At 35.3% G+C, this 24,838-nt stretch overlaps 1 protein-coding gene across 1 annotated transcript; it reads right to left on the bottom strand.

Annotated features, from left to right (window-relative positions):
• Positions 1 to 1,579: 1,579 nt before the first annotated feature.
• Positions 1,580 to 22,142, bottom strand: LOC121461009 (solute carrier family 22 member 22-like). Its single transcript, XM_041671687.1, has 11 exons — positions 21,741 to 22,142; positions 19,170 to 19,273; positions 17,717 to 17,871; positions 17,044 to 17,212; positions 16,087 to 16,210; positions 12,577 to 12,692; positions 8,138 to 8,352; positions 5,446 to 5,554; positions 4,562 to 4,765; positions 2,136 to 2,141; positions 1,580 to 1,643 (listed from the first exon to the last, which is right to left on the bottom strand). The coding sequence occupies exons 1-11, from the start codon at positions 22,140 to 22,142 to the stop codon at positions 1,580 to 1,582; spliced, it is 1,668 nt and encodes a 555-aa protein (XP_041527621.1).
• Positions 22,143 to 24,838: the final 2,696 nt, after the last annotated feature.

Genomic DNA, 24,838 nt, shown 5'->3' with positions numbered 1-24,838 from the left:
TGGTGAGAATGATGTTCTGCTTAGTGTTGGGAGGCTGCCAATGCTTTTTTCAGAGCCTTTCACTATGTCTTTCAGCTCAGCCACAGTTTTTGCCCAGTTGTTTTCAATAATGGGTGCTGCAGCTCTTGCTATTCCTCAATTCTACTCTATAAAAATGCCAGGTTTTCTGTGTTTGCTTCCATAATTCTATCTGCTGGCTTCTGAAACTTCAATACCTTCCCACTGTAAAAAGACCTGGAGCTGTGAGAAACTGATCATGCTCTAATCAGCCATTTTTCTATATTTAGAATAGCAAAACACTGGAAACAAATGCAAATGCTCACCCATGGAATGGTGGGTAAACAGTGACGTCACATGACATATATGACACACCACTGGATACACACACACACACACACACACACACACACATATTTCACAATACCATTATTGAGAGGATCTATTTAGTAAACAGTTTCTCTTCGAGCAACTATGACCATACTAACAAATGATTAGTACGCTCCCTCTGCAAACCTACATCAACTTCAGGGAGAAGATAACACTATTCTTACTATGGAGAACTTTCAGAAAATAAGAATTGGCTTATGAAATTGCTGAAGGAGAAAATCTGTCTTGAATGTTTTCAAGTGTCCTGAATTTGGAAAATTTATTCACTCTAATTCACTTTTGCTTCCCACATCCATGTTCATCATTTGTGCTTCATCCCACGTGGAAGTCGTGTAAGGAGATTATGAGGTGTGCCTGTGCTTCATGTGGACTATAAAGTGTAACACATGAAACAATGGCCTGACCTAGAGGCTTCCAGAGTGTAAAATTTCTGAGCCATTTAAGATCTTGTGTAATTTGTTCCTTCCAATCCAGATTTTATTAGAAAATTTGCCTAGAGAATGCAAGTATTTTCCATGTGCCTTTTGACATCTGACAATTCCCTGATATTGCCCCTCACCAGATGCACGTAACTCACTTCTTACTACCAAAAACCTGGAAAGAAAGTCTGAGTGTATAATCCTAGTTATGATGTTGCTCAGTTCTAGTTATTGCTAATATATGTTCATTTGGTGTTACAATTAGGATTACAAAAATGGTAATCCTAAACTCATTATATATGGAACTGTCAATATGTGGGAGTTTTTAAAAGAATTACTAAACAATTAAAAAGTACTGCTTTTATGTTCTAAATGATTATCAAGTTGTTCAACATAGTCTCAAACTTAACTATTCTTACCATCAAACTTTTTCAAATCAAAACATACATATTTCAGGACAAGCACAGAAAGAGAATTGGTTGGTTTCTTGGACAGTTTGTTTTCAATTCTCAATTTAAAAAAGAACTCGTTTCATTTACTACTAAGACAAAGTATTTTTGTACAGATTTGTTTTAGTTTTTTCATGAACAGAACCTTTACTCCAGTATTTAATAAAGCTTTATGTATTGCATTTCTATTATGGAGATTTGCTTTTGCAATAGGTTTATTTAATAAGTATATTTGTGGATATCCATCAGTGGATCCAGTCTCTAGAGTACAGAGCAGAATAAGGAGGGTTTATATTTATAAAAGCCCTGTGGGTTTGGGCTTCTTTAACACTCTGTCGTTTCCAAGAAGTCTTGCTCTTCTTTTTTACTGATGCTTTTGTTCATCAACCTGTTCCAGGAATCAAAGAAATAGAAAAGCATTAGATGAATGGACATTCAAGTGAGACAGAACTGTTAAAAAATATATAAGTAAAATTTGTTTGTATTTCACAAGTTATTACACCTCTCCACCTCCCTTAAATATTCATTCAGACTTCCCAACATATCAGAAAAACATTGCTTTTCTTAAATAATACTGGCTTTATGAAAGAAGACATATGAAATGTGAAATGCTCATGTTCTTGATCTGAAAACTATAAAACTTGAAAGAGAATAGTGGACCTGTGGCACGTCAGCAGGTCTATGCAGTCATTTTGTCATCATCTGGGACTTGTGTATACAATGATGAGAAGATGTATTATCTGGAAACAAATTATTCATGTGGAGATGACACATAAGGTGGTCTGTTTTAAGAAAGAAACATTTTTACCGATACCAAGTAGATACATATGTGAATATTGTCATAGTTAGCTTTAAGTTTTAATTTGAGAAGAAGGTATACTCTTTTCTGTTTGGATGGAATATTCTATAAATGTCTGTTAAGTCCATTTGATTCATAATATCTGTTAGTTCTCTTATTTCTCTGTTAATTTTTTGTCTGACTGACCTGTCCAGTGGTGAGAGGGGAGAACTGAAGACTCTCACCATTAGTGTATAGGCTTTAATGTATGATTTAAGCTTGAGAAGTGTTTCTTTTACATATAAGGGAGCCCTTGTATTTGGGGCATAGATGTTCAGTATTGAGATTTCCTCTTGATGGATTTTTCCTGTGACTAATGTGAAATGTCCTTCTTTATCTCTTTTGATTGATTTGAGTTTGAAGTATATTTTGTTAGATATTAGGAAAGCTACACCTGCTTGTTTCTTAGGTTCATTCCATTTGATTGGAATATTTTTTCCCAACCTTTTACTCTGAGACGATGTCTGTCTTTGAGGTTGGGATGTGTTTCTTGTATGCAGAAGAAGGATGGGATCTGTTTACATATCCAGTCTGTTAGCCTCTGCCTTTTTATAGGTGACTTGAGTCCATTTATTTTAAGGTATATTAATGACCAATGATTGCTATCTCCTTTCAATTTAGTTTTTGTTTTGGGTGATATTATTTTGTGTGTTTTTCCCTTCTTTGTGATCTGCTGCTATGAGACCACCAATTGTCTGTGTTTTTGTTGGTGTAGCCAACTTCCTTTGGTTGGAGTTTTCATTCTAATATTTTTTGTAGGGCTGGGTTTGAGCCAGTAATACCTCTTTTTGGTATATATCCAAATGATGCTCAATTGTACCACAAGGACATGTGCTCAACTATGTTCATAGCAGCATTGTTTGTCATAGCCAGAACCTGGAAACAACCTAAATACACCTCGACTGAAGAATGGATAAAGAAAATGTAGTACATTTACAAAATAGGGCACTACACAGCAGAAAAAAAAAAATAATGTCATCTTGAATTTTGCAGGAAAATGGATGGAGCTAGAAAACATCATTTTGAGTGAGGTAACCCAGGCACAGAAAGGCAATTATCACATGTACTCACTCATAAGTGGTTTTTAAACATAAAGCAATGAAAACCAGTCTACAAATCAGAATCCCAGAGAACTCAGACAACAATGAGGACACTAAGAGAAACTTACATAGATCTAATCTACATGGGAAATAGAAAAAGACAAGATCTCCTGAGTAAATGGGGAACATGGGGACCTTGGGGGAAAGTTAAAGGGGAGGGGGAGAGAAAAGGAGGGGGGCAGAGAAAAGTGTAGAGCTCAATAAAAATCAATAAAAAAGCAAAATAAAAAGTTTTAATTTGACACAGCCAATGGTCTCCTGAGAAGGGAGTCTCAGCTGAGGCACTGCTCAGATCAGAATGGGCTGTGCATATGTCTCTGGAGGGAGGGCCGGTTTATTGGTTGTTGTAGGAAGGTCCAGTCCACTCTGGGAATGAAATCTTTCAATAATTTACTCAAGCTTGCTCATGATCAGGTTTTTCATATATATAATAATCGCAGAATCATTGTGAACCATAGCAGGTGTTCGTGCTGATTACATGGGAAAATACAAATGAAATTCTTCTAAAAGGTTGGGTAATTTTCCACGCTTATGAAATGGGACACAGTCAAAGGAAGGTTTATCACAATCTTCACTGTTCACCAGGACAATGACTGATGTTTTAGGAAAAGACAGATTATTTCACAAAAAAAATCCTCTGGTAAAAATTACATGCATAGCCTTATATCTATGACCATCATCATCAAAACACTGTGCTAAAAGCTTTAAGGGTTTAGAAATTATAAAAGCAATCATTTAAATTAAGAAAAAAAGGACGACTATTATCAATTACTATGTCACAGATATTTGGAAAATTTTAAATTTGATTATTCAGCCATAATGTTTAATGCTTAATATATAACATTTAAGACCATCAGGAAAAGCAGAAATAAAGCAATATTTGACTTCAAATAATTTGGGTTCCATATCTAGTTCTTTGACTAACACTGTCTGATTATGCATTTTCACATACGTATTTCTGATATTACATAATATATACAAATATCTGACTAGGTGTCTGACAAAAAGATATGAAAAACATACCCAATTTTATAGTATATGATATAGAAATTATGCATTCCAAGTCACAGCTTATATGAAATAATATACAAGTAAACATTTTTTTCATTGGCAAACATATCAAGATGCTAGGGGATTTGTTATTTAAATGCATAAATGTATATACTAAAATTATTTTGTAAAAACAATCACAGTTGTGTGTCTTATATAAGTATTAATGTATAATAACATAATATTAACAAAATTAACCAAAATATTCTAGTCCTAACTTTATCAAATTAGCATATATAAGTCTACCATGTAATCTTAAACCATTTCAAAATTCCACACCCTACCTTCACACAAAATCACACCAGCATAAGAGCTCACCTTTTCTCCAAATCCTTGATAGTGTCCATAACTGGAAGATTTAAAGTCTCCGGCAGAAAGTAGATGGTGATTGTTGCCAGTACAGGTATGATCCCACAGAGAATCAAAGGAAGGTGTACAAAATACTTTCTAGTAACAAGTGCTAAGGCAGACAATATTCCTGCTATTCGGGCAGCAACATTATAAACACCAAGTATAGTGGACCTTCAAAAATAGACCAGAAATGCAAAACCTGAATATACAAGCTTTGTCTTAATAGCATCATTTTCAGTACAGATATCCGAAATCACCCAAGGTCGATGTGGATTTTCCAAGCATCCAATGCTGTTAATGGTGTGTATATATCTACATATCACAATGCCTCTAGAGTCCTAGAAAAAGCATTGTTATCATATGGACACAACCATCCCTGGCAAGGTGGCCCTGAATGCTCTAAGAAAGCAGGCTGAGCAAGCCGTGTGGAGCAAGTCAGTAAGCAACATGGTCTCTTCATCAGCTGCTGCCTTCAGGTTCCTTCACTGTTTGACGTCCTGTCCTGACTTCCTTTGATGATGAACAGTGATGTGAAAGCATGAACTAAATAAACATTTTCTTCCCCAAATTGCCAAGGTGTAACTAAGGCACAGGTCATCCAAACTAAACCGCAGCATGCACTTCAGAGTCAAACCACACCATAAATCAAATAGACCTAACAGATATCTATCTATAGACTATTCCAGCCCACAGAAATGAAATACATATTCTTCTCAGCACATTGGAGCATATTCCTTAAAGTAGATTAAATGCTGGAAATGCCTCTTAAAAATGACACCTATTAACCCACTTAAATTTTCTAGAAGCTTCCAGCAGTATTCAGGGGGAACCTTGTCAGTTTCTTTTCTTACTTGAACACTGTCGGTGTGAGTTCATTGGCGTAGGCAACACTCAGACAAGAGAATGCTGCAAAGGAGCCTTTTCCCAACAGGAAAAGAACACGGCGCAGGACATACATCTCTGCAGACAGTGGTAAGGGAGAAAATGATGATTTTATTAATATTTATTGATCTCTGATTTAAAAAAACTACACAGGTTTTCTAAAATATTAAACACTAAGATATTATCTGGAATCAAGCACTGCCTTTTCTATTGAAAAGGCATTCTGATTATGGTTTCTGCTCCCTTAACTCCTCCTAGATCCTCTCTACCCCACCCACCCACCCACCCAAATCTACCCAGAAAGCATGAAAAAGTAATAAAATAAAAACAAACCTGAATATAGAAAAACAAACATATTAACAAAAGATCTGTATTTTTTAAAAAAAAAGTTTAATTATCATTCATCAAATGAGCTTGTCTCAACATAATTAAGGACATAGATGAAAATTCACTACCATCATCACATTCAATAATGAAATATGAAATCTTCCTCAAAACTACAGAACAAGGTATATGAACTCCAAGAGACTGAAAATGGACTCTATTCAATGACAACAAACAAGTACCTGACAGTATTAAGTCCAGAATATTAAAGAACTCCTAACACTACATAACAAGACTTCAGATAACATGGATGAAAAATGGGCAAAGACATGAACAGAAATGAAAAAAAATAGAATACTCAGAAATGATTGTGGTAATAGTTATTCTGAGTGAATGAACTTCTGAGTGAATGTGTGTAACAGAAAAGATCAGGCCATTTCAAGGACCCAAGTCTCAGACTCCTGACAAAATAGCAAAGCCCACCTCCCTGGAAAGTAAGACTCAGGGATAATCTCTAGCCACACACTCACGACTTCATGGAGCCACTGGCCATCTTGCCTTTGCCACCATAATTGTGACTATCTCCCATTAAAGCCATCAGTGAAAATAAACTTCTCAGTTACTTCCTGTCAGGGACTAGTCACAACCACACACCACAGAAAGAGCTGATGGACATCAAATACCCTCATTTTTCTTTCTAAGGAAACCTCCATTCGCCTGATTCTTCCTGTCTCCAGTACAAACTAATCACAGTTCATGGTTTCAGCTTTATGTGATTTAAATAAATACTCTGAAATGCCGTCATGAAATAGTGCCCAATTAGAAGACTGACTTTCCTACTGGTGAGGAGCTTCAATAAAATATTTGCTAGACGAAGACAATGAAATACTTTGTAATCAAGTTCCTCCTCATCACTTTCCCCTTCGTTGTTTACAGGTTATTAACACAATGACACCAGTTTTCCAAACCACATGTCCTCCTTCTGCCTCCTAATGCATCCTTTTTGTGCATTTGTTACCAAATAATACCCATTTGGGTTTAGAGGTTCGACATTCAATGGCACTAGAGAGATTCTTCAAACTACTTGTTTGTAGTTACTGTCCTTTCCACGTGATATCTTCATGCCAAGCACATACTGCTATTATAGGCCTTACAGTATTGACTGTTTTCATAACTGATAATGCATAATTATTTCCTAGTGATAGCTTTTGTAGAACTCCAAAGTTTAAAGGATGCCATAAGGTTGGAATTCTTCTTATTAAGGAATTCACAGTCTTTAAAATGTACAGACGTAAAAGTTGACTGTAGCGTTGGTTAGATGATGGAGAAGGTAAAGGGACCATCAAGCCTTAGGACCTGTTTTGGTCTCAGAAGCTTATGCAGTAGAAGGAAAGAATTAACTACCGTTAGTTGTTCTTTGACCTCCACATGTGCACTCTAGGGCATGTCATTTTCTGTATAGAAACTAATGGGCTCGAGCCCCCTATTACAATTCTTAGCCCAGTCCAAGAATTCACCATGCAACCCAATATAATTTTCTGTAGTCATTTTTCTTATCCTGAAATTTGACTAGAAATAAATCTCTTTAAAGAAAGTTATATATTTTAGCTTTAATTTGGGTGGTGGAAATATTACTTGTAATGATTGTATCTTTTCCACTGCTTCCATATAAATAAGTAAATAAATAAATGTTAAAATGTGAAAGCTCTTTTAGACTAAATAATAAGGGAGCTGGAAAGATAGCTCATTAGGAGAACCTACTGCTCCTGCAGAGGACCAGAATTCTTTCCCAGCGTTCACATCGCCCAGCTTATGAGAAACTTTCTCTAACTCCATTTCTAGGTTATCCAATGTGTCTGTCCTCCCGGGATACTCACACTGGTATGTCTATACATTCACACATAGAATGTACATACACATGTGCCTATGAGCACACACACAATACTGAGAATTCAAGAACAATTGCAGTGGGTTTTTGATCCTACTGCACGTACTGGCTTTGTGGGAGCCTAGGCAGTTTGAATGCTCACCGTACGAGACCTGGATAGAGGTGGGCAGTCCTTGGGCTTCCCACAGGTCAGGGAACCCTGATTGCTCTTCGAGCAGATGGGGGGGGGACATGATCAGGGGAGGGGGAGGGAAATGGGAAGCGGTTGTGGGGACGAGGCAGAAATCCTTAATAAATAAATAAATTTAAAAAAAAATAAATAAATAGTTAATTTAAATATTCTAATGCTCTTCTAGGCAGCAGAGTATGAGATACATTCACTATTGGGAAAGCCATGTGTACATGGATATATATTAATACTGGGATTCTAAAGACTGAGGAAGTCTCACCTTCAGGTATAAATATGGTGATGGCAATACAACTGCCAATTGTAAGGAGTGTAAAAGCAATTGAAGGACGACGTCTTACGTTTCTTATTATAAAATATGTAATTGATTTGCTGGGTATGTCTGTCAATCCTAGGAGAATCAGGTTCAGGAATATGTTCTTTCCCAAAATTTGAACATCCAACAAGATACCATAACCACCGAAAATTTCTGCAAAACTGGAAGAAAGCACAAAGAATCATTCAACCAATTGAGGCATGAAAATATTTTATTATGGTGTATGTGGAGGGCTCATTTGGGATTATTAGTTCCTTCAAAGATACAACTAAAACTTAATATACCAAGTATGGGATGAAATGGAGTTTTATAATGTCACAGAAGTTACTTATGAAAAACACATGAAAATAAGATAATGATAAAAATTATCAGTAAATTGAGTAGAGTTTATATAAGTAAATTTTTATCTAAAAACATTCTGAACTTAGCCCACTGCCTTGATAGACTCTACTTGTGAAGTGTTTTAGGATCCAAAGTGAAAACACATATATTCCTGAGAGATGCATAATTTCTTTAATATTGGTTTGAAGTTTAACATCTTTATAAGACTGCCTTATAATTTTGTTAGAATCAAAAGTAACACATCATGTGCAGTGACATTTCATTCAGAAATGTGATGGCATTTCATTTATATTTTAATAAGTAAAGCTTGTCTGAGGATCAGAAAAGTAAAACAGCCACACTGGCCAGCCTTACAGACCAGGCAGTGGTGACACACACATCTTTAATCCCAGTAGCCACACTAGTTTGCCATAAAAACCAGGTGGTAGTGGTGCATGCCCTTAGTCCCAGAACTAGAGAGACTTATAAAATGGGAGGAGACAGCTCTCAGTCTCAATCTTATTCTGAAGGCAGAATCACCATTTTCAAACTGAGGTTGAAGTGAGAACCAGTGGCTTGGCTGATTTGCTTTCCTGGTCTTCAGTTTGAACCCTAATATGTGGCTCTGTGTTTTTATTATTTGTGACTCAAGCATAAAATAAGCCTTCTGAAATTTGAAAATTGTGATAATTTTTTAATTTGAAATTATTATACTATATATACACATTATAATTACTACATATAATAATTAATTACATATAAAATATATCATCATTAGCTAGGCGGTGGTGGCACATGCCTTTAATCCCAGTGCTCGGGAAGCAGAGGTAGGAGGATCTCTGTGAGTTTGAGGCCAGCCTAGTCTATAAGAGTTAGTTCCCAGATAGAATTCAAAGCTACAGAGAAACCCTGTCTTGAAGAAAAGAAAAAAAATGTGTATATATATGCATATATATATATATAATTAGTAGGACAAGATAAAATATATGAACAATGGATCTATGTATTACTGATGCTCTTAATAGATCACTTTAAAATTATATTTTAAATAATATAATTTTATGATGATAAGCTGCTTCAAAGATCAGCTTTCTAAATTTATTTTATATATAAGATAAGAGACACAGATTTCTATTATTTCATTGTATATCACACAAACTTTTATTGACTTAGTGTTATTTTATGTCTATGTGTGTTTTTCCTATATGTATTTCTGTGTATGCAGAGGTCAGGAGAGGATATGTTGGATTCTCTAATACTGGAGTTACCGACAATAGTTAGTTGCCATATGGGTACTGGGAAATGAATGCCAGTCCTTTGAAAAGTTAACAGGTATTCCAAATCCCTCACTGGTGTCTTATTTTATGTAAGTAATTGAAAAAGAACTAGAACCATGAGTGTTAACTCTGAAACGAAGGAATGAAGATAGTTTAAAAATCTGTACATCACTACAAAAACACACCTCAACCTCAAAGACAGGCATAAACACCTCAGAGTAAAGTGTAGGGAAAATTTCCAATCACATGAAACTAAGAAACAGCTGGTGTAGCTGTTCTAATATCTAACAAAATGGACGTCTAACTAAAATCAATCAAAAGAGAAAAAGAAGGTCATTTCATAATAGGCACAGGAAATCTCAATGCTTAATACCTATGCCCCAAATACAAGGGCACCCTCATATGTAAAAGAAACACTTCTAAAGCTTAAATCACACATTATACTGCACACACTAATAGTGGGAGACTTCAACACTCCACTTGCACCACTGAACAGGTCTGTCAGACAAAACATTAACAGCAAAATAAGGGAACTAACAGATGTTATGACTCAAACAACTTATACAACTATAGAGCATTCCATCCAAACATAAAAGAATATACCTTCGTCTCAGCACCCCATGAAACCTTCTCAAAAATTGACCTCATACTAGGTAACAAAACAAACCTCAACAGATAAAAAGAAAAGGAATAACCCCATGTATCTTATCAGATCATGATTGCTTAAAATTAGAATTCAACAGCAACATTAATCCCAGAAAGCCCACAAACACATGAAAATTAAACAATGCTCACCTGAAGCATCAATGGGTCAAAGAAGAAATAAAGGGAGAAATTAAGGATGTCCAAAAATTCAATGAAAATGACCACAAAACATACCCAAATTTATGGGACACAATGAAAGCAGTGTTAAGAAGAAAATTCATAGCATTAAATACCTACATAAAGAAGCTGGAAAAATCCCACACTAGTGAATTAACAGAACATTTGAAAACTTTAGAACAAAAAAAAAAAACTCACCCAGGAGAATGAGACTGCAGTAAATATCTAATTGAGAGATGAAATCAATAAAATAAAAACTAAAAAAAAAATACAAAAAAAATCACTGAGACAAAGAGTTGGTTCTTTGAGAAAATCAACAAAATAGACAAGCATTATCCAAACTAATCAAAAGGCAGAAATGAAAAGGGGGACATAGCAACAGACATGGAGGAAATCCAGAGAAATTGAAAAACTTAAAGAAAGAGTATTTTGTGTAGGGCTGGGTTTGACCCAGTAATGCCACTTTTGGACATATATCCAAAGGATGCTCAATTGTACCACAAGGACATGTGCTCAACTTTGTTTATAGCAGTTTTATTTGTCATACCCAGAACCTGGAAACAACCTAAATGCCCTTCGACCAAAAAATTGATAAGGAAAATGTGGTACATTTACCTAATGGAGTACTACAGAGCAGAAAAAAATAATGACATCTTTAAATTTACAAGCAAATGGATGGGTCTAGAAAACATCATTTTGAGTGAGGTAACCCAGACCCAGAAAGACAATTATCATATGTAGTCACTCATAAGTGGTTTTTAAACATAAAGCAAAGAAAACCAGTCAGATCACAATGCCAGAGAACCTAGACAACAATGAGAACCCTAAGAGAGACACATGTGGATCTCATCTACATGGGATGTAGAAAAAGACATGATCTCCTGAACAAACTGAGAGGGTTCAATGAGGGAGGATAGAAAGAGAGGGGAGCAGAGAAAAAAATGAAGCTCAATAAAATCAATAAATATAAGAGTCTGTGCAGCAGTCGAGTCATTTAATATGTGCTTTTTCAAGAGGCTAAAAATTAAGATTGTCTCTTCATTTTCCTACTGTTTGGGAGATGGTAATTTCCTTTAAAAAAGTATAAAGTGGCCGGGCGGTGGTGGCGCACGCCTTTAATCCCAGCACTTGGGAGGCAGAGGCAGGTTGACCTTTGTGAGTTCGAGACCAGCCGGTCTACAAGAGCTAGTTCCAGGACAGGCTCCAAAACCACAGAGAAACCCTGTCTCGAAAAACCAAAAAAAAAAAAAAAAAGTATAAAGTGATGCTATATTTAACTTGTCTTTGATTTTCTTACATTACATTTCAGTTTTTACTCTATATCATATCCTGCTCACCCAGATTTTTTAAAAGTGTTTGCTACATACAAACACTGAAGAATCTGGTCTCTGGAGAGTTCTTCAGATGCCTGTCCGTCTATCTATGAAATAACTCCAATGAGAAGTTTGAAGCTGTTTTTAGTGATCGTTTACTGTATAGAAAAGTCTAGACTCAAAATCCATGTCTTGCAGCTCTTGTTCCAGTGGAAGAGTTTGACATGCAGTATGTGTATGTTTAAGAAACTTAGCCTTGAGCAAAACTTGAAGCAAAATGTGTGTGGATTTTTTCCAGTGTTATGCCTTTAGGTTTACTGCATCGAGATATGAATAAAACTGATCAGTTTAACAAAAGATATATTTGTCTTCCTTATTATTTAGTAAATCTTAGTTCAGGTCTAAATAGCCTTTTTAATTTCATGTTTATCTTTCTCCAGCCCCTGTAAATTGCAATCATCAAATGAAGCATTTCAAAGTAATATGACCCATATAAGTTGCTTTTATTCTTCCTTACATGTATTTGTATTTTGCATTCTAGTGTCTTGAATAAAAGGAGAGATGTTTGTTTAGCCCATATGTTCTCCCAAGGTTTAGGATGAGGATGAATCAGTTGACTGTGTGTTAGAAGAGGAAAGAGTAAACTACTTACATTATAATGGAATTACAAATCAGTATTTTACGCATCATAGGGTTAATAATGATGTCCTTTATTCTGAGATGTTTGCTGGTTGAATTCTGATTTTCCTTAAGTTTAGATTGCATAGTCTTCAAAAAAATAAAAGGTCAAGTCAAAATATTTACATCAAACAAAAGTTTGAAACAAATCTTCACGAATTATATTCCACTCCTGTATGTTGATATAAATCACCAATAATTACCTTACAAAGCCAGAGTGGCCTAGATTATACTCAGACCATCTAAAAAAAATGCATAGGGTAAAATTCATGCCACCAATCCTGATGACTTAAATTCAATCCCAGCACCCACAGTTCTAGTCCAAAGCTGATTCCCACAAGTTGTCCTCTGACCTCTATGTGTTTTTCATGGCAAGTGTGTGCCCCAAAACATGTACACAAAATAAGTAATAAGTACAATAAGAATTTTAAAGCAAATAAATAAAAAATAAAGAGAAATAAATTTCAAAATGTTTAGATGAACCAGCATATATTATACACTATGAAACTATTCCCTAATAAAAATTATAGAAATGACTTGCTAATAATTCATAGGTTTCTTATCAGTGCAGTCTGATCAGAAACAGTTGCAATTATTTAGGTGGTGCTCAAACTAAATGACAGTTATCAAAAACTCCCTAAGAATCTCCAACTGTACTAATTATAAATGATTAATTAATAGCTGTTTCATAGTGAATCAAGTCTTGTATCTAGTTAATTACCAGAAAAATTCCAGTTAATTTTTATTGCATCATTTCAGACTTGTATATAACTTATACGGTTATCAATTTTATGTGAAATTAATTTTTCAGTAAAATTATACATTAACTATTAACCATAGGACTCAATATTTTAAAATATTTTATCTAGTTTTTTAATATATTTTTATTAATTTGGGGAATTTCATACTATATATTTTTTAACTAATTGTTTCTATGGCTTAAATTGAAAAAAATACAGAATGATCAAGAATGGAGATACTTATATCTAGCCACTTATTTATGATGACTGTAATTACAGACATCAAAAACACAAATCCTCAACACATTTTATTTTATCATTTTTCTTCAATGTGTACATATTACATTATATCCAGGACTTGTCAGCTAGGCTTATTCAACTTATTTTCTTTTTTCTTAAGTAAGTGCAATGACTGTAATTAGCCTGGCAATCCTGTGGTTCCCTCAAGACAATCAGAACATGTTCAACGTATATAAATATTAGTTCACTAAAGAAATGGAGTGTGGTGGATTATTTTTTTAAAATTATAATAACGTTTTATCTTCCATTCCCTCCTACACATCCCATGCACCTCCTTTATCTCTCCCAAATCCATGGCCTCTTTTACATTTTATATTTGTTACACATATAGAAATATTATTTATTTATTTATTCATATATATAAATATCACCATCTCAATCCATATAAGACTATCTGTGTGTATACAACTCAGGGCTGGTCATTTGGTACTGGAAATGACTGGTAATGGAGCAGAAGAATCTTCCCTCGTGGAAAGCATTTCTCCATGGTGCATTTTAAAAATAAAATCCAAAACAATGTTCATTTTTTTTTCATTTAGAAAAGGGTGATAATGTACACAGACTGTAATTTAATGTTAGGTTTTAAATCAAGTTACTAAGTCTGTGTGTGTGTGCACGCACACACACACACACACACACACACACACTTTCCTTCCATGACCAGTGTGATGAATACATTGTGAACTTCTGAAATACCTGAACATATTACTCTACACAATTCTTTTCACCCTCTCAACACAATCTTAAGATAATGCTGAAAAATCACAAATGTCAGGAATATTGTCTTCAAAGGATACCTACACATTTATGTTCACTACTGATAAATTTATAATAACTAGAAAATGGAAGCAACCAAAATGTCTTTCAACAGATGAATGGACAATAAAACTGCAGAATATATAAACTAATTTAGCAGAAAAGAAAAATGAAACCATCAACTTTATATGTAAAATGGATCAAATTAGAAAATATTATACTGTCAATATTAAATTGACAGACATCTTCTGTCTTCTCTGTCGTTACTAGCTCCAAATCTTCAGATTTGGGATGACAGTGCACACACAAAGATAAACAGATGATCTAACAAAAATTCTAGTACCAAGCCCATGAAATACCGTTTCACGTTAGTGCAGTTTAAGAGACTTCCAATAAAATACAGGCTATAGATGTTGCCTTTCTTCTCTCCTAAACATTGGAGGTAAGTCCCTATTGCTACAGACACCATGAGCTTTGTATACAGGACTTAGTGGATGTGAACTGGATCTAACCTTAATACCACCCTGAGGTCTGGTTGGCATAGTACTGGAGGGTGCTGTGCAAGTTGCCAAAGGAAAGAAACAATCAATAGTCTTACCCAGATGAGTATGAATCACAACAATGGCCAGCATCACAAAATATCACTAATGGTATTATCTTGGTGGTAACCAACAGATTTCTAATTGAATTGAATAGAAGGCCCCACCAGTGCCTCGTTCTGGAAACAGCCAGATACCTAAACCTAGACAGCCAATGATCTTAGAGGAGAGATTTCTACCATTACTTAACTAAACCAGAATCAATTGCAAACTGCATTCTAAACATTTGCCCCTATACCTTTAAGTATAGTTCTCATCCCTGATCCAACAAAATTCTCACTGCAAAAGACCAAAACCATTACAGAAAACCACAACTCATCAAGATACAAAGATCATAAAGTTCCCAGCCACTTTTGATGTATCTACTGCACAACTCCTAACAATTTTGACTCGGGAACCATCAAGGAAGGGGAGAAGAGATAGTAAGAGCCAGAAGATCAAGAAGTCTGCTGTGATATGCATCTCATGAAAATAGAAGGGGGGCATTACCCATGATACCTGAACAATATGGCTGCCTAAATAAGACCAGGACTTACAGAGATATTGGAAAGTCTTTCACAGCCCCCCACACCAAGACAAAGAGCTATAGGCAACTAAGAAATTCTGAAAGAGGTAGAAATAATTGTCTCCAGGGAATGGTTTTCCTAATTGATCATACAATACTTATAATTATCCTTGAAATCAAATACATGTAAGTAACAGTAAACAGACTGAGCAGATTGTATTGATTTATTTAGGTGCAAATATATAGCAACTACTGATGTGCAGAATGAGGCTCACTTTTTTACATCTGTATATATAGTATATGTGACCATGCAGAAAGTGGACCAGTATCTTGAAGGCTATTGGCTGAAGGAGTTCCCAAGAGAGATGGGACTATCATCAGAGGAGTTAGAGGGAAGAAACTGAATGGGAAAATGATATAGTTTAATTAAAAAAATTAAAAAGAGTAGCCATAATAATCTCTTTAATATGAATCTTGCCCAAATTCTTCTAGCTCTTGGGTATGTTTATTTATAATTTCACTGTGGTTATTATTAGTTGGTGGCAGTGAGAAATTTAAAGATAATTATAACAGGTTTCTAGTACCTCAGTAGTTAGGTTATGTGCAATGTCTTTTTTTCCATTGATGAAGGCAATTTTCTGTAGGTCCTTTATTGCTTGTTCTGTTTTCCCTGTGGTCATTAGCCACCGGACTGATTCTGGCCCCCAGCTGTTTAAAAGATGAATAGAAAGGCAGGTCATATTAAGGTCCAAAGACATTCCTCTTTTATTCAGGAAAAGAATAATTTTATAGCTATGCTCCCTCCTATCAATAGAGAACATTCCAGGATTTAACCAAGCTTCAATTTCTGCATGAATCCCACTGCTATACCCTAATGCTAAGCCTCTTAATATTTTTTTGCAGCTAGGAAAACAACAAAACTTTTATTCTTACAGAAGGAGTAAAGATTCCATTATTCAAATTCTAAATGTTTCATAGCACTCTAATTCAAAAAAGTCCTGCCACTTCAGCATGGGACTCTAAATTGAGATTCACAATTTTTAAATACAACATTGCACCTAATCCAAATTAAAAATACTATTACATTCTTAAACTGTTTATTTAAAATAACAACTTATGTTTTATCCCAGAGAACACTAAGCTTAGAAGATTATCTGAGTAGTTGAGTTTAGAAAAAAAAAGACTGTTTTAATTTCCTAAAGATGGATTTAAAAGTATCTATTTTCAAACCTCTCTGTCCTTGACTGCCATGTAGGTAGATTTTCCTATGGTTCAATCTCAACATTCAAGTGCAAAACAAAGGGATACAAAAATGAAATTTTGAGCGACCATCCACTTAGTTTTATAAATTAACTGAAGGAATTATCCTAATATTGATTTTTTTCTAAGACTTCTAAATTTCTTTCTCTACATATAGCACTTTAAAATGGCACAGAGTAAATGTGTAATTGGCCAAATACTCCTCAGTAACATAACAACACCATCATACATTACAATCCTTGGAATTTAATTGTTTAGTATGTATATCAAAGTGCACATACCAGAAAACAATGAAAAATATGAAGTGGGGCAAGGCATAAGCAAGTTGCAGCATATGCCAGTCTGAAACCAAGTAAGCAAGTGCCCCAAGGCAGGAGTGGCCAATGCTGAGGGACAGTCCACTGAGTACTATGATTTTGCTGTGCCACTGAGTTGTGGTTTCTTCTAAAACTAAAAGAAAAAAAAGAGTTTTGTATTAGTGTGCATTTTACTGGTTTGTTTATCAGCATAGCCAATAAAATCTTGAGGAGGAAAGGGTTTCTTTCATCTTAGAGATTGTAGACCATCATGAAGGGAAGTAAGGGCATGAAGGGAATTTGGAGGCAGGAACTGAAGCAGAGGCCATGGAGCAAGACTGCTTCCTGGCTTGCTCTCCATGGTTTGCTAAGTCTGTTTTCTTGAATAAAGCAGGACTACCTACTGCATGGTGGTAGGACCACTCAAAATAGGCTAGGCCCTTCTAGCCTATTAATTGACCACTAATTAAGAAAATGTCCCTCATACTTGCCTGCAGTCGATTCTAATAGAATCATTTCATCTGAGGCTCCCTCTTCCCATATGACTCTAGCTTGTGTCCAGTTGGCAAAACTAACCAGCACACTATCCTGCACCATTTAAGAAAGATGACTTCAAGAGAAAAATGTAATGTATATGTACAGATCAAGGCAAACTTACCAAGGATAGTACAGTTGCTTAAAATATTACTTATGGAGGCAGACAACAGGAATCTCAAAGCACAGTAAAGGAAGAAATTTGGGGCAAAGGCACAGCAGGTGCCCAAAATCCCATAGGCTAAGCAAGAATATGCCAGCAATGGTTTCCTTCCAAACCTATGGTAATAACAGTTAAAGTAGTGAAAAATGTAACAACTGATTAGTTACATATTATTAGCATATCCCCAGAGAATCCTCATTACTCTTAGACCCTTATTTCCTGAGATCCTTTACCAACACCACAAAGCAATTAAAGTCATCTATCTTTACATAAATGTTAATGTACGGTCACTACCTTTATGTATCTAATAAAGCACATTTCTCTATTTCTGAGTGAGCCAACACACTGAATATATTTTAAGTTCTTTAAACAATTTTATTTGTGTGTGTATATGTGTGTGAGTGTGAAAGAGAGAGAGAGAGAGAGAAAGAGAGAGAGAGAGGTGTGCAGGTACCCATGGAGACCAGAATGAGACATTTGAGCTGAATTGTGGTCTTCTGAAATAACAGCAAGCACTCTTAAGTACTAAGCCATCTCTCTATCCTCACCATTTTTGCTACCTTTTCTTCTTTCTTGCAAAGCATATCCACACATACTAATTGAATTATATCCTTCCTCATAAATATTAATAACTAACATAAGTTAATAGTATTATATCATTCTTAGCCCATTTGTTTTCAAATCTGCCTCATTACTCATCTGGTTGTGAAGTATTTATCTATTCTTAACTCTATATTTTCTTTCTAGAAATTTCCCTGAGCAGTCACCATGCTCAATTGTTCTTAGCCTCCTGTCATAAACTTTCTTATGGACTTCAAGCAAATGAATTTTTATAAATGAGTATTTTAAGTGCACTATATTTTTTTCTTTTTTCCTTTTTTATTATTTTATTTTATTTTATTACTTTAAATAATACCAACCCAAATCCCCACTCCCTTCACTCTCCCACTCCCTGCACACACCCTTCCGTCCCACACTCCTTAAATACACATATCCTTTTAGTTGTCACAATTCTCTGGCCTCCCATATACCAAATGTAAGAGAAAATGAAGATTCAATTCTTACAAATTTAGCTTCTTAACTTTGTCTCTCATTGCTAAATTTATGCTATTTTTGCATTAATCATGTTTGTTACACAACATTTTGTGATGCTTTTGTTTGCTCCTTACCTTTTTTCCTCTACCACCTGTTAATTCTTTATGGGCCAGTTCAATGAGAACACCTTTTGGGAGCCTGACATAATGATTTCAATCTTCCAAAGATTTTTATTTCTCTGAAACATACCTATCATTATAATGCATTCAGTCTACCGAGATTCTTTCAATGTTCATAACTTTTAAAAAATCTTTTAATAAAAATGTATACTCTTGAAAATCAATTTCATAGATGGTTATTTGTCAAAAAAGAAACTTACCTGTCAGAAAAAATGCCACATACTAAACCAGACACCAAATGTCCTGCTATAGTGATGGCTTGTGCGTAGTATTTGAATGATTGAAAATCACAGACTAAATCCCACTGTAAAAGATTGAATAATAGATACCATAGCATGAATAATTATATATAGTATCTGGAAAGAAGCCTCAATTACAACCAGATAACATACTTGCTGGATAATAAGAAACAGGCTATGATATATTTTCACACTGGTAATGATCACTTCCTTGGTAACTTATGGTTAGACATGTCATTGTCCCTAGATGAATGTCTACTACTATTACTTTGTTAAATGTACATAGTATTTAACTGGCTCCTAATGATTACATTATATCCAGAGATTATTGCATCAATCACTTATTTTCAGAGCAGTCTCTATTCCTTAGTAGTAGATGATGATCAATGAAGAGATCCAAAACTGGTCAACACAGAGAAAATAAGGGACTGCATAATACTCAGCCTTAAATGGAACCTATATACCGTACACCACACTGTGGTATCATATATTAAGCTATTTATAGAGTAGTTGGGTATCCGTGGGACATTTTCTAAATATTTTTAGTGTTATTTCTTTCTTCCTTCCTTTCCATCCTCTCCTCTACTTTACCCTCCCAAACCACAATTCCATTACTCCTTTTGAAATTTTTATACCAGTGTATTCTATCTCCCTTCCCTTGAAACTCTCTTCCCATGCCCCGTTAATAATTTTCTGGCCTATATAAGTATATAAAACAAAACGCACATATGTGAAGACTCAAAACTAACATTTAAAGATGAACGAAAACTTGTAACATTTTTCTTTCTAGTTCTTGGTTACCTCTCTCAGAATAATTGTTTCCAGCTCCATCAATTTGCCTGTGGATTTCATAATTTTATTTTTCTTAATAGCTTAATAATATTCTTTAATGATTGCATGATTTTAATAAGTGGAAGTAGTTAACTTTACAATCTGTATCTACATTTTCTATCTTCAGTGAAGAGGATTTACTTATCCTTTAGAAAATGTAAGATATTTGTCTTAGTATGGGAACATGTTTTGGAATGTGAAACAATTTCTAACAAGAGATGTATCCACTCATGCAAGAGTGATGTGATTTAACAATCATGACACAACTAACCACTTCTCTGCAGGATTTGAGGCATGCTTCACAGAGGGATATTTCATATTCGTATGGTAATACTGGTCAAGAGTCCAAGGTTAAGGATAACATAAGCCCTGGGGTGGAACCTGTTGTTGTTACTTTGCTCAATGGCTATAATATCAGATTGCCTTCTTGTGGTAGTTTGAGTGAGTCCAAAGACTCATATGTTTGTTCAAATTGGTGGAGCTGTTTAGGGAGGATGAAGAGGTATGCCCTGTGGGAGGATGGGTGTCACTGGGAGTAGAAATTGAGGTTTCAAAAGATTCATGAAATTCCCAAAGCCTCTTCTCTGCCTCATGGTTGTGGATAAAGATATGAGCTTGCAGATGATCCTTCTCTCCTCCATCATGGACTCTAACTCTATGAAACCATAACCCAAAATAAACATTCTTTTATAAATTGCCTTGCTATAGTGTTTTATCACAATAAAAGTTAACCAAAACACATCTCATTATGTGTATACCTATAGACCTATTTCTTCTCTCAATCATCCTCAGAGAAGCTACTTCTAGCAATAGGTAGCAATCAGTGGATGACACAGAATTACTCAATAGCTTAGAAAAAGAGACTAACTGGTCAGTCCTAAATATAACATTTTACATCTTTATATCTTTATTAACTACCACCTGCCCCCAAAACTCAGGGAAAATTCTATATTCTGAACATATCATAGCTATCCAATTCATGAAGTTATAGCATCGGTGGTAACCTACTCAAGATATGCAAAATATCAAACCAGCATAGATATAGGTAGTAACCTCCAGAGCTCATCTTTTGCAGAAAATTCATTTCTGAGAACTTCTGTTCTAAAAATGTACCATAAATGTTTTCATTGTCATCCTTGAAACACTCTAACTCTAAATAGTTATCACTTATCTGAAAAATTGGAATTTTAAATGATTATGTTCAGATGATGATATTAACCAGAATTTTTCCAAAAATCATAATATGTACTAGTATGCCTTAAATATTAATAAACTGAATCATAAAGTTGATTAACAGTAATAATAGATCTAAGATTTTTCACCCAAATAAGATGAGTCCCAAAGATACACTGCCAACCATAATATCTGACTGTAATCAGCACATTCAGTTAAAAGCTCTGTAGAATGATGGTGTTACTCTCTTTTCAAATATATGGGGGAAAATCTATATTAAATATGAATATAGGGGTATAAAGTATGTGTTGAAGGCAAAAGACTATCAGTCTTAACTTTGAAGCTATATCTCTCTTGGAAAACTATATGTGGGCACATATGTGCATGCATGCACAGGCACATACCCACACACATATACACACACACTCACATTTCTCATCTCTTTCCAAGGTCTCAATATTTTGTGAAACTCTCTTACATCTCAATACTTGGTACCTAAGCTTCACGGTCAACACTAGATGGTCTTACCTCAGTAACTATGGTAGAAGTAAAATCACTGTGGTCATATGTCCATCCATCCAGGCATGGCTCAGTCTCCAGCTCAGTGTTGTTAGGAATTGATACATTAGAATCTAAGAAATGCCACTGGGTGTGCCTGAAGCGTCGGCATTTTTCAGGTTTCTGATCTGGGCCCATGGGGATGGAGACCTTCAGCAGAGCTTCAGTAGTTAAGTTCATGGTTATATTAATTTCAGATCTGTGATTGTCAAGAAGTTTTACACTGCAGTGGTGATTGGGGATGGCTGCTGTAAAATTTTCCATGAGGTCATGAGGGGATAACAGCAAACATAAAATGATGAAAAGGACAGCCCTCGAAATTTGAAATCTTCCATTGTCACCTACATGCTGTAGAATTTCATCAACGGCCATAGCTATTCTTACAAAAGGCAGCTGTAGAATCATAGATAATGTGGTATAGAAAACAAAAAGTAAAAATGATGGCTTAAATGATTTAAAGATATATATATATTCTTATTCAGAAATTTGAAATGCTCATTCTTTTCTCAACAAAGTGTACATTCCCAGCCTGCCTATTAAAATGTAATAAACCATTTGATTGCATACACAACATTCACAGCAGTGAGTTTCAATTCATAATGACAGGGAATTGAAATTTTTGAAGTCCCTGATTTGGCAACTGCATCGAATTAACACGCAATATGTTGTATTCCACTTAGGTCTTGAGAAGCAGTTTTTAAAGGGCACTAACACCTATTACAGTCCTCCTGCACTTGTGAGACTATGTTTCCTTTAGAGGACAGGAAATCAAAACCATGTTTAAAAAATATGGAAGTCTAAACAAGATCTGAACAATGACAACATCAGTGACTGTACCAACATGGATGCTGAAAAATCTCACAAGTCCCTACCCCTGATTGACAAGCTCTATGTAATCACTAACTGCTGAGGGTGAAAGACCAAGTCCTCTCGAGAGACTAACACTAAGTAGTTATGCAGTGCCAAGTGGTCAACCCTAAAATCATTCCTTTGAGCAACATAAAATGGACCCTGCAGGTTTTGTTCATATTTATATGCATGTGTTCATGTTACAATAATATTTTAAGAGAAATAAGCAAACAATAGCTATAACACATAAAAATAGGAGAACTCGAGGGTGGAGAAAAGGAAATAGTGGGTTTGGGGAAATAGGATATAATAACAGGGGATTGAAGATGACCAAAATATGCTCTTCACATGAATAAAATGTCATAACAGAACCCATTACTTTGTATAATTAATAAATACAAATATAAATGGAGAAGAGATGCTAATTTACAAATAAAGGTTCATATATTCAAGGGCTAAAAGGTCATGGTTGCACAATACTTTTAACCAGATTAATTTCTATTTCTATTATCAGTATATGTGCCTTATATACTGAAAGCTTGCCTGTCCCGTTATTGTTGCACCACCCTTTCAACAGCACCTTTCCATCTTCCGACCCCAATAACCTGGAAGCATTATCCTACCTTTTGGTTCTATGAGTCAAATGGTTTTGGATACACATATAAGTCAATCAAACAGTATTTTCCTTTCAGTGTTGTGCCATTTTCCCGTAAAATACTGTCCTTTGGTGTTGTTTATAATTTTATATGAAGCAAGAGTTATTATTCTTATACATGGATAATAAAACAATTTTAAAAAACAAAAAGTCCAGTTGAAGAGTGGGAGGAATGAGAATTAGAGCATACTGATCAAGACCATGAAGGGTTCACCCACTGAAACAGTCTACCTGAGCTAATGGGAGCTCACCAACACCAGCCGGACTGGGAAGGAACAAACATAGGATCAAACTAGTCCCTCTGAATGTGGTTAACAGTGGCATGGCTGGAGCAGACGGAGGGGTCACTGGTAGTGGCACCAGGATTTATCTCTACTGCTTGTACTGACTTTTTTGGAAACTGTTCTCTTTGGATGGATACCTTGCTCAGCCTAGATATAGTAGGGAGCAATGTGCTTTACCCTCTCTGAAGAGTGGATGGGGTTGGGGGAATAGTGGAAGGAATGGGAGAAGGGGAGGGAGTGGGAATTTGGATTGGGTATGTATAATGAAGAAAAGATAGTTTGTTTTCTTAAATAAATTATTTAAATATATTTATATATATTGGATATATATATCATTTATACATATATCATAAATATATAATCTCATGTTCTTTTTATAGCTAGGTATCTTTAAAAGAACTCAATATCTTATATCATCTGTGAAATTAAAATTACAACCAAGGCCAGCAACAATGATAACACATCTCCTAACATCTTGGGAGAGCTCTTATATAAAACCTAGTAGACGTACCAATGTGGAAGAATAGGTTAAGAGAGGTGAGTCCTTACACACTGGTCACAGAAATGAAATGCAAATCAGCATCTCAGGTAGGAACAGTACTCTGGAGAATCCTCAAGAACATTCCAAAAATTTATAGTCCCTCTTCTGATTCTAAATCAAAAGAAAGACACATTTGTATTTGTCTCTAATGTTCATTACAGAATTATTATTCACATAGAAACCTAAGGAAAAGGTAGCATGTATCACTGGAAAATAATTTTGGTGAAAACTGTTTACCCTTTTTTTAAATGATATCTGTATAAATGATAAGCATGTATGTTTTTATGTGATAGGAATTACCAGAATGCAAACAAAAATATACTCTCAAGGCACTCACTACCATGGACTACACACTAGCGCTCACAACCTCAGCAGGTGTATAGGAAGCCAAAGTGGACCTAGGGATTGTAGGGGTGACACCATCCCCCATCCCTGGACTCCACATTCCATCCCAATATTTTGGAAGTAGTCTTCAGCTTTACCAGAGGCCAGATAGAATCTAGAAACCCCAGAATGTGCCTCCTTCCTCCTTTGCACTGCAGATCCAGGCCTACAACTTCAGAAGCAGATTTTGATTTTACAACAGCACAGGCCGGATCTAGAGCATGATAGCCCTGGGAGCTGTACTGGAAGCCATGCTGGTCCTAGGGACCTCATAGGTCAAACCAATTTAGAAATCATGAATTGCACCCACTCTTCTGCGCTCCATATCCTGGTCTACAGCTTTGAAAGAAGATTC

Source organism: Microtus oregoni, unplaced genomic scaffold, assembly GCF_018167655.1.
Source record: "Microtus oregoni isolate MIOR12 unplaced genomic scaffold, Mior012 000022F_ref0000154, whole genome shotgun sequence".
Classification (NCBI taxonomy): domain Eukaryota; kingdom Metazoa; phylum Chordata; class Mammalia; order Rodentia; family Cricetidae; genus Microtus; species Microtus oregoni.
The sequence above is the reverse complement of the archived record's forward strand: the minus strand, read 5'-3'. Positions and strand labels throughout refer to the sequence as shown.

What these genes read in the sequence shown, in the direction of transcription:
- LOC121461009 (XM_041671687.1), bottom strand. Translation starts at nt 22,142, where the DNA reads ATGGCCGTTGATGAAATTCTACAGCATGTAGGTGACAATGGAAGATTT. An exon ending in ATTTGTAATTCCATTATAAT is followed by an intron (nt 8,353 to 12,576) that starts GTAAGTAGTTTA and finishes GCTTTCTTCCAG; the next exon opens with TTTTGCAGAAATTTTCGGTG. An exon ending in CACCATATTTATACCTGAAG is followed by an intron (nt 5,555 to 8,137) that starts GTGAGACTTCCT and finishes CACTGTCTGCAG; the next exon opens with AGATGTATGTCCTGCGCCGT.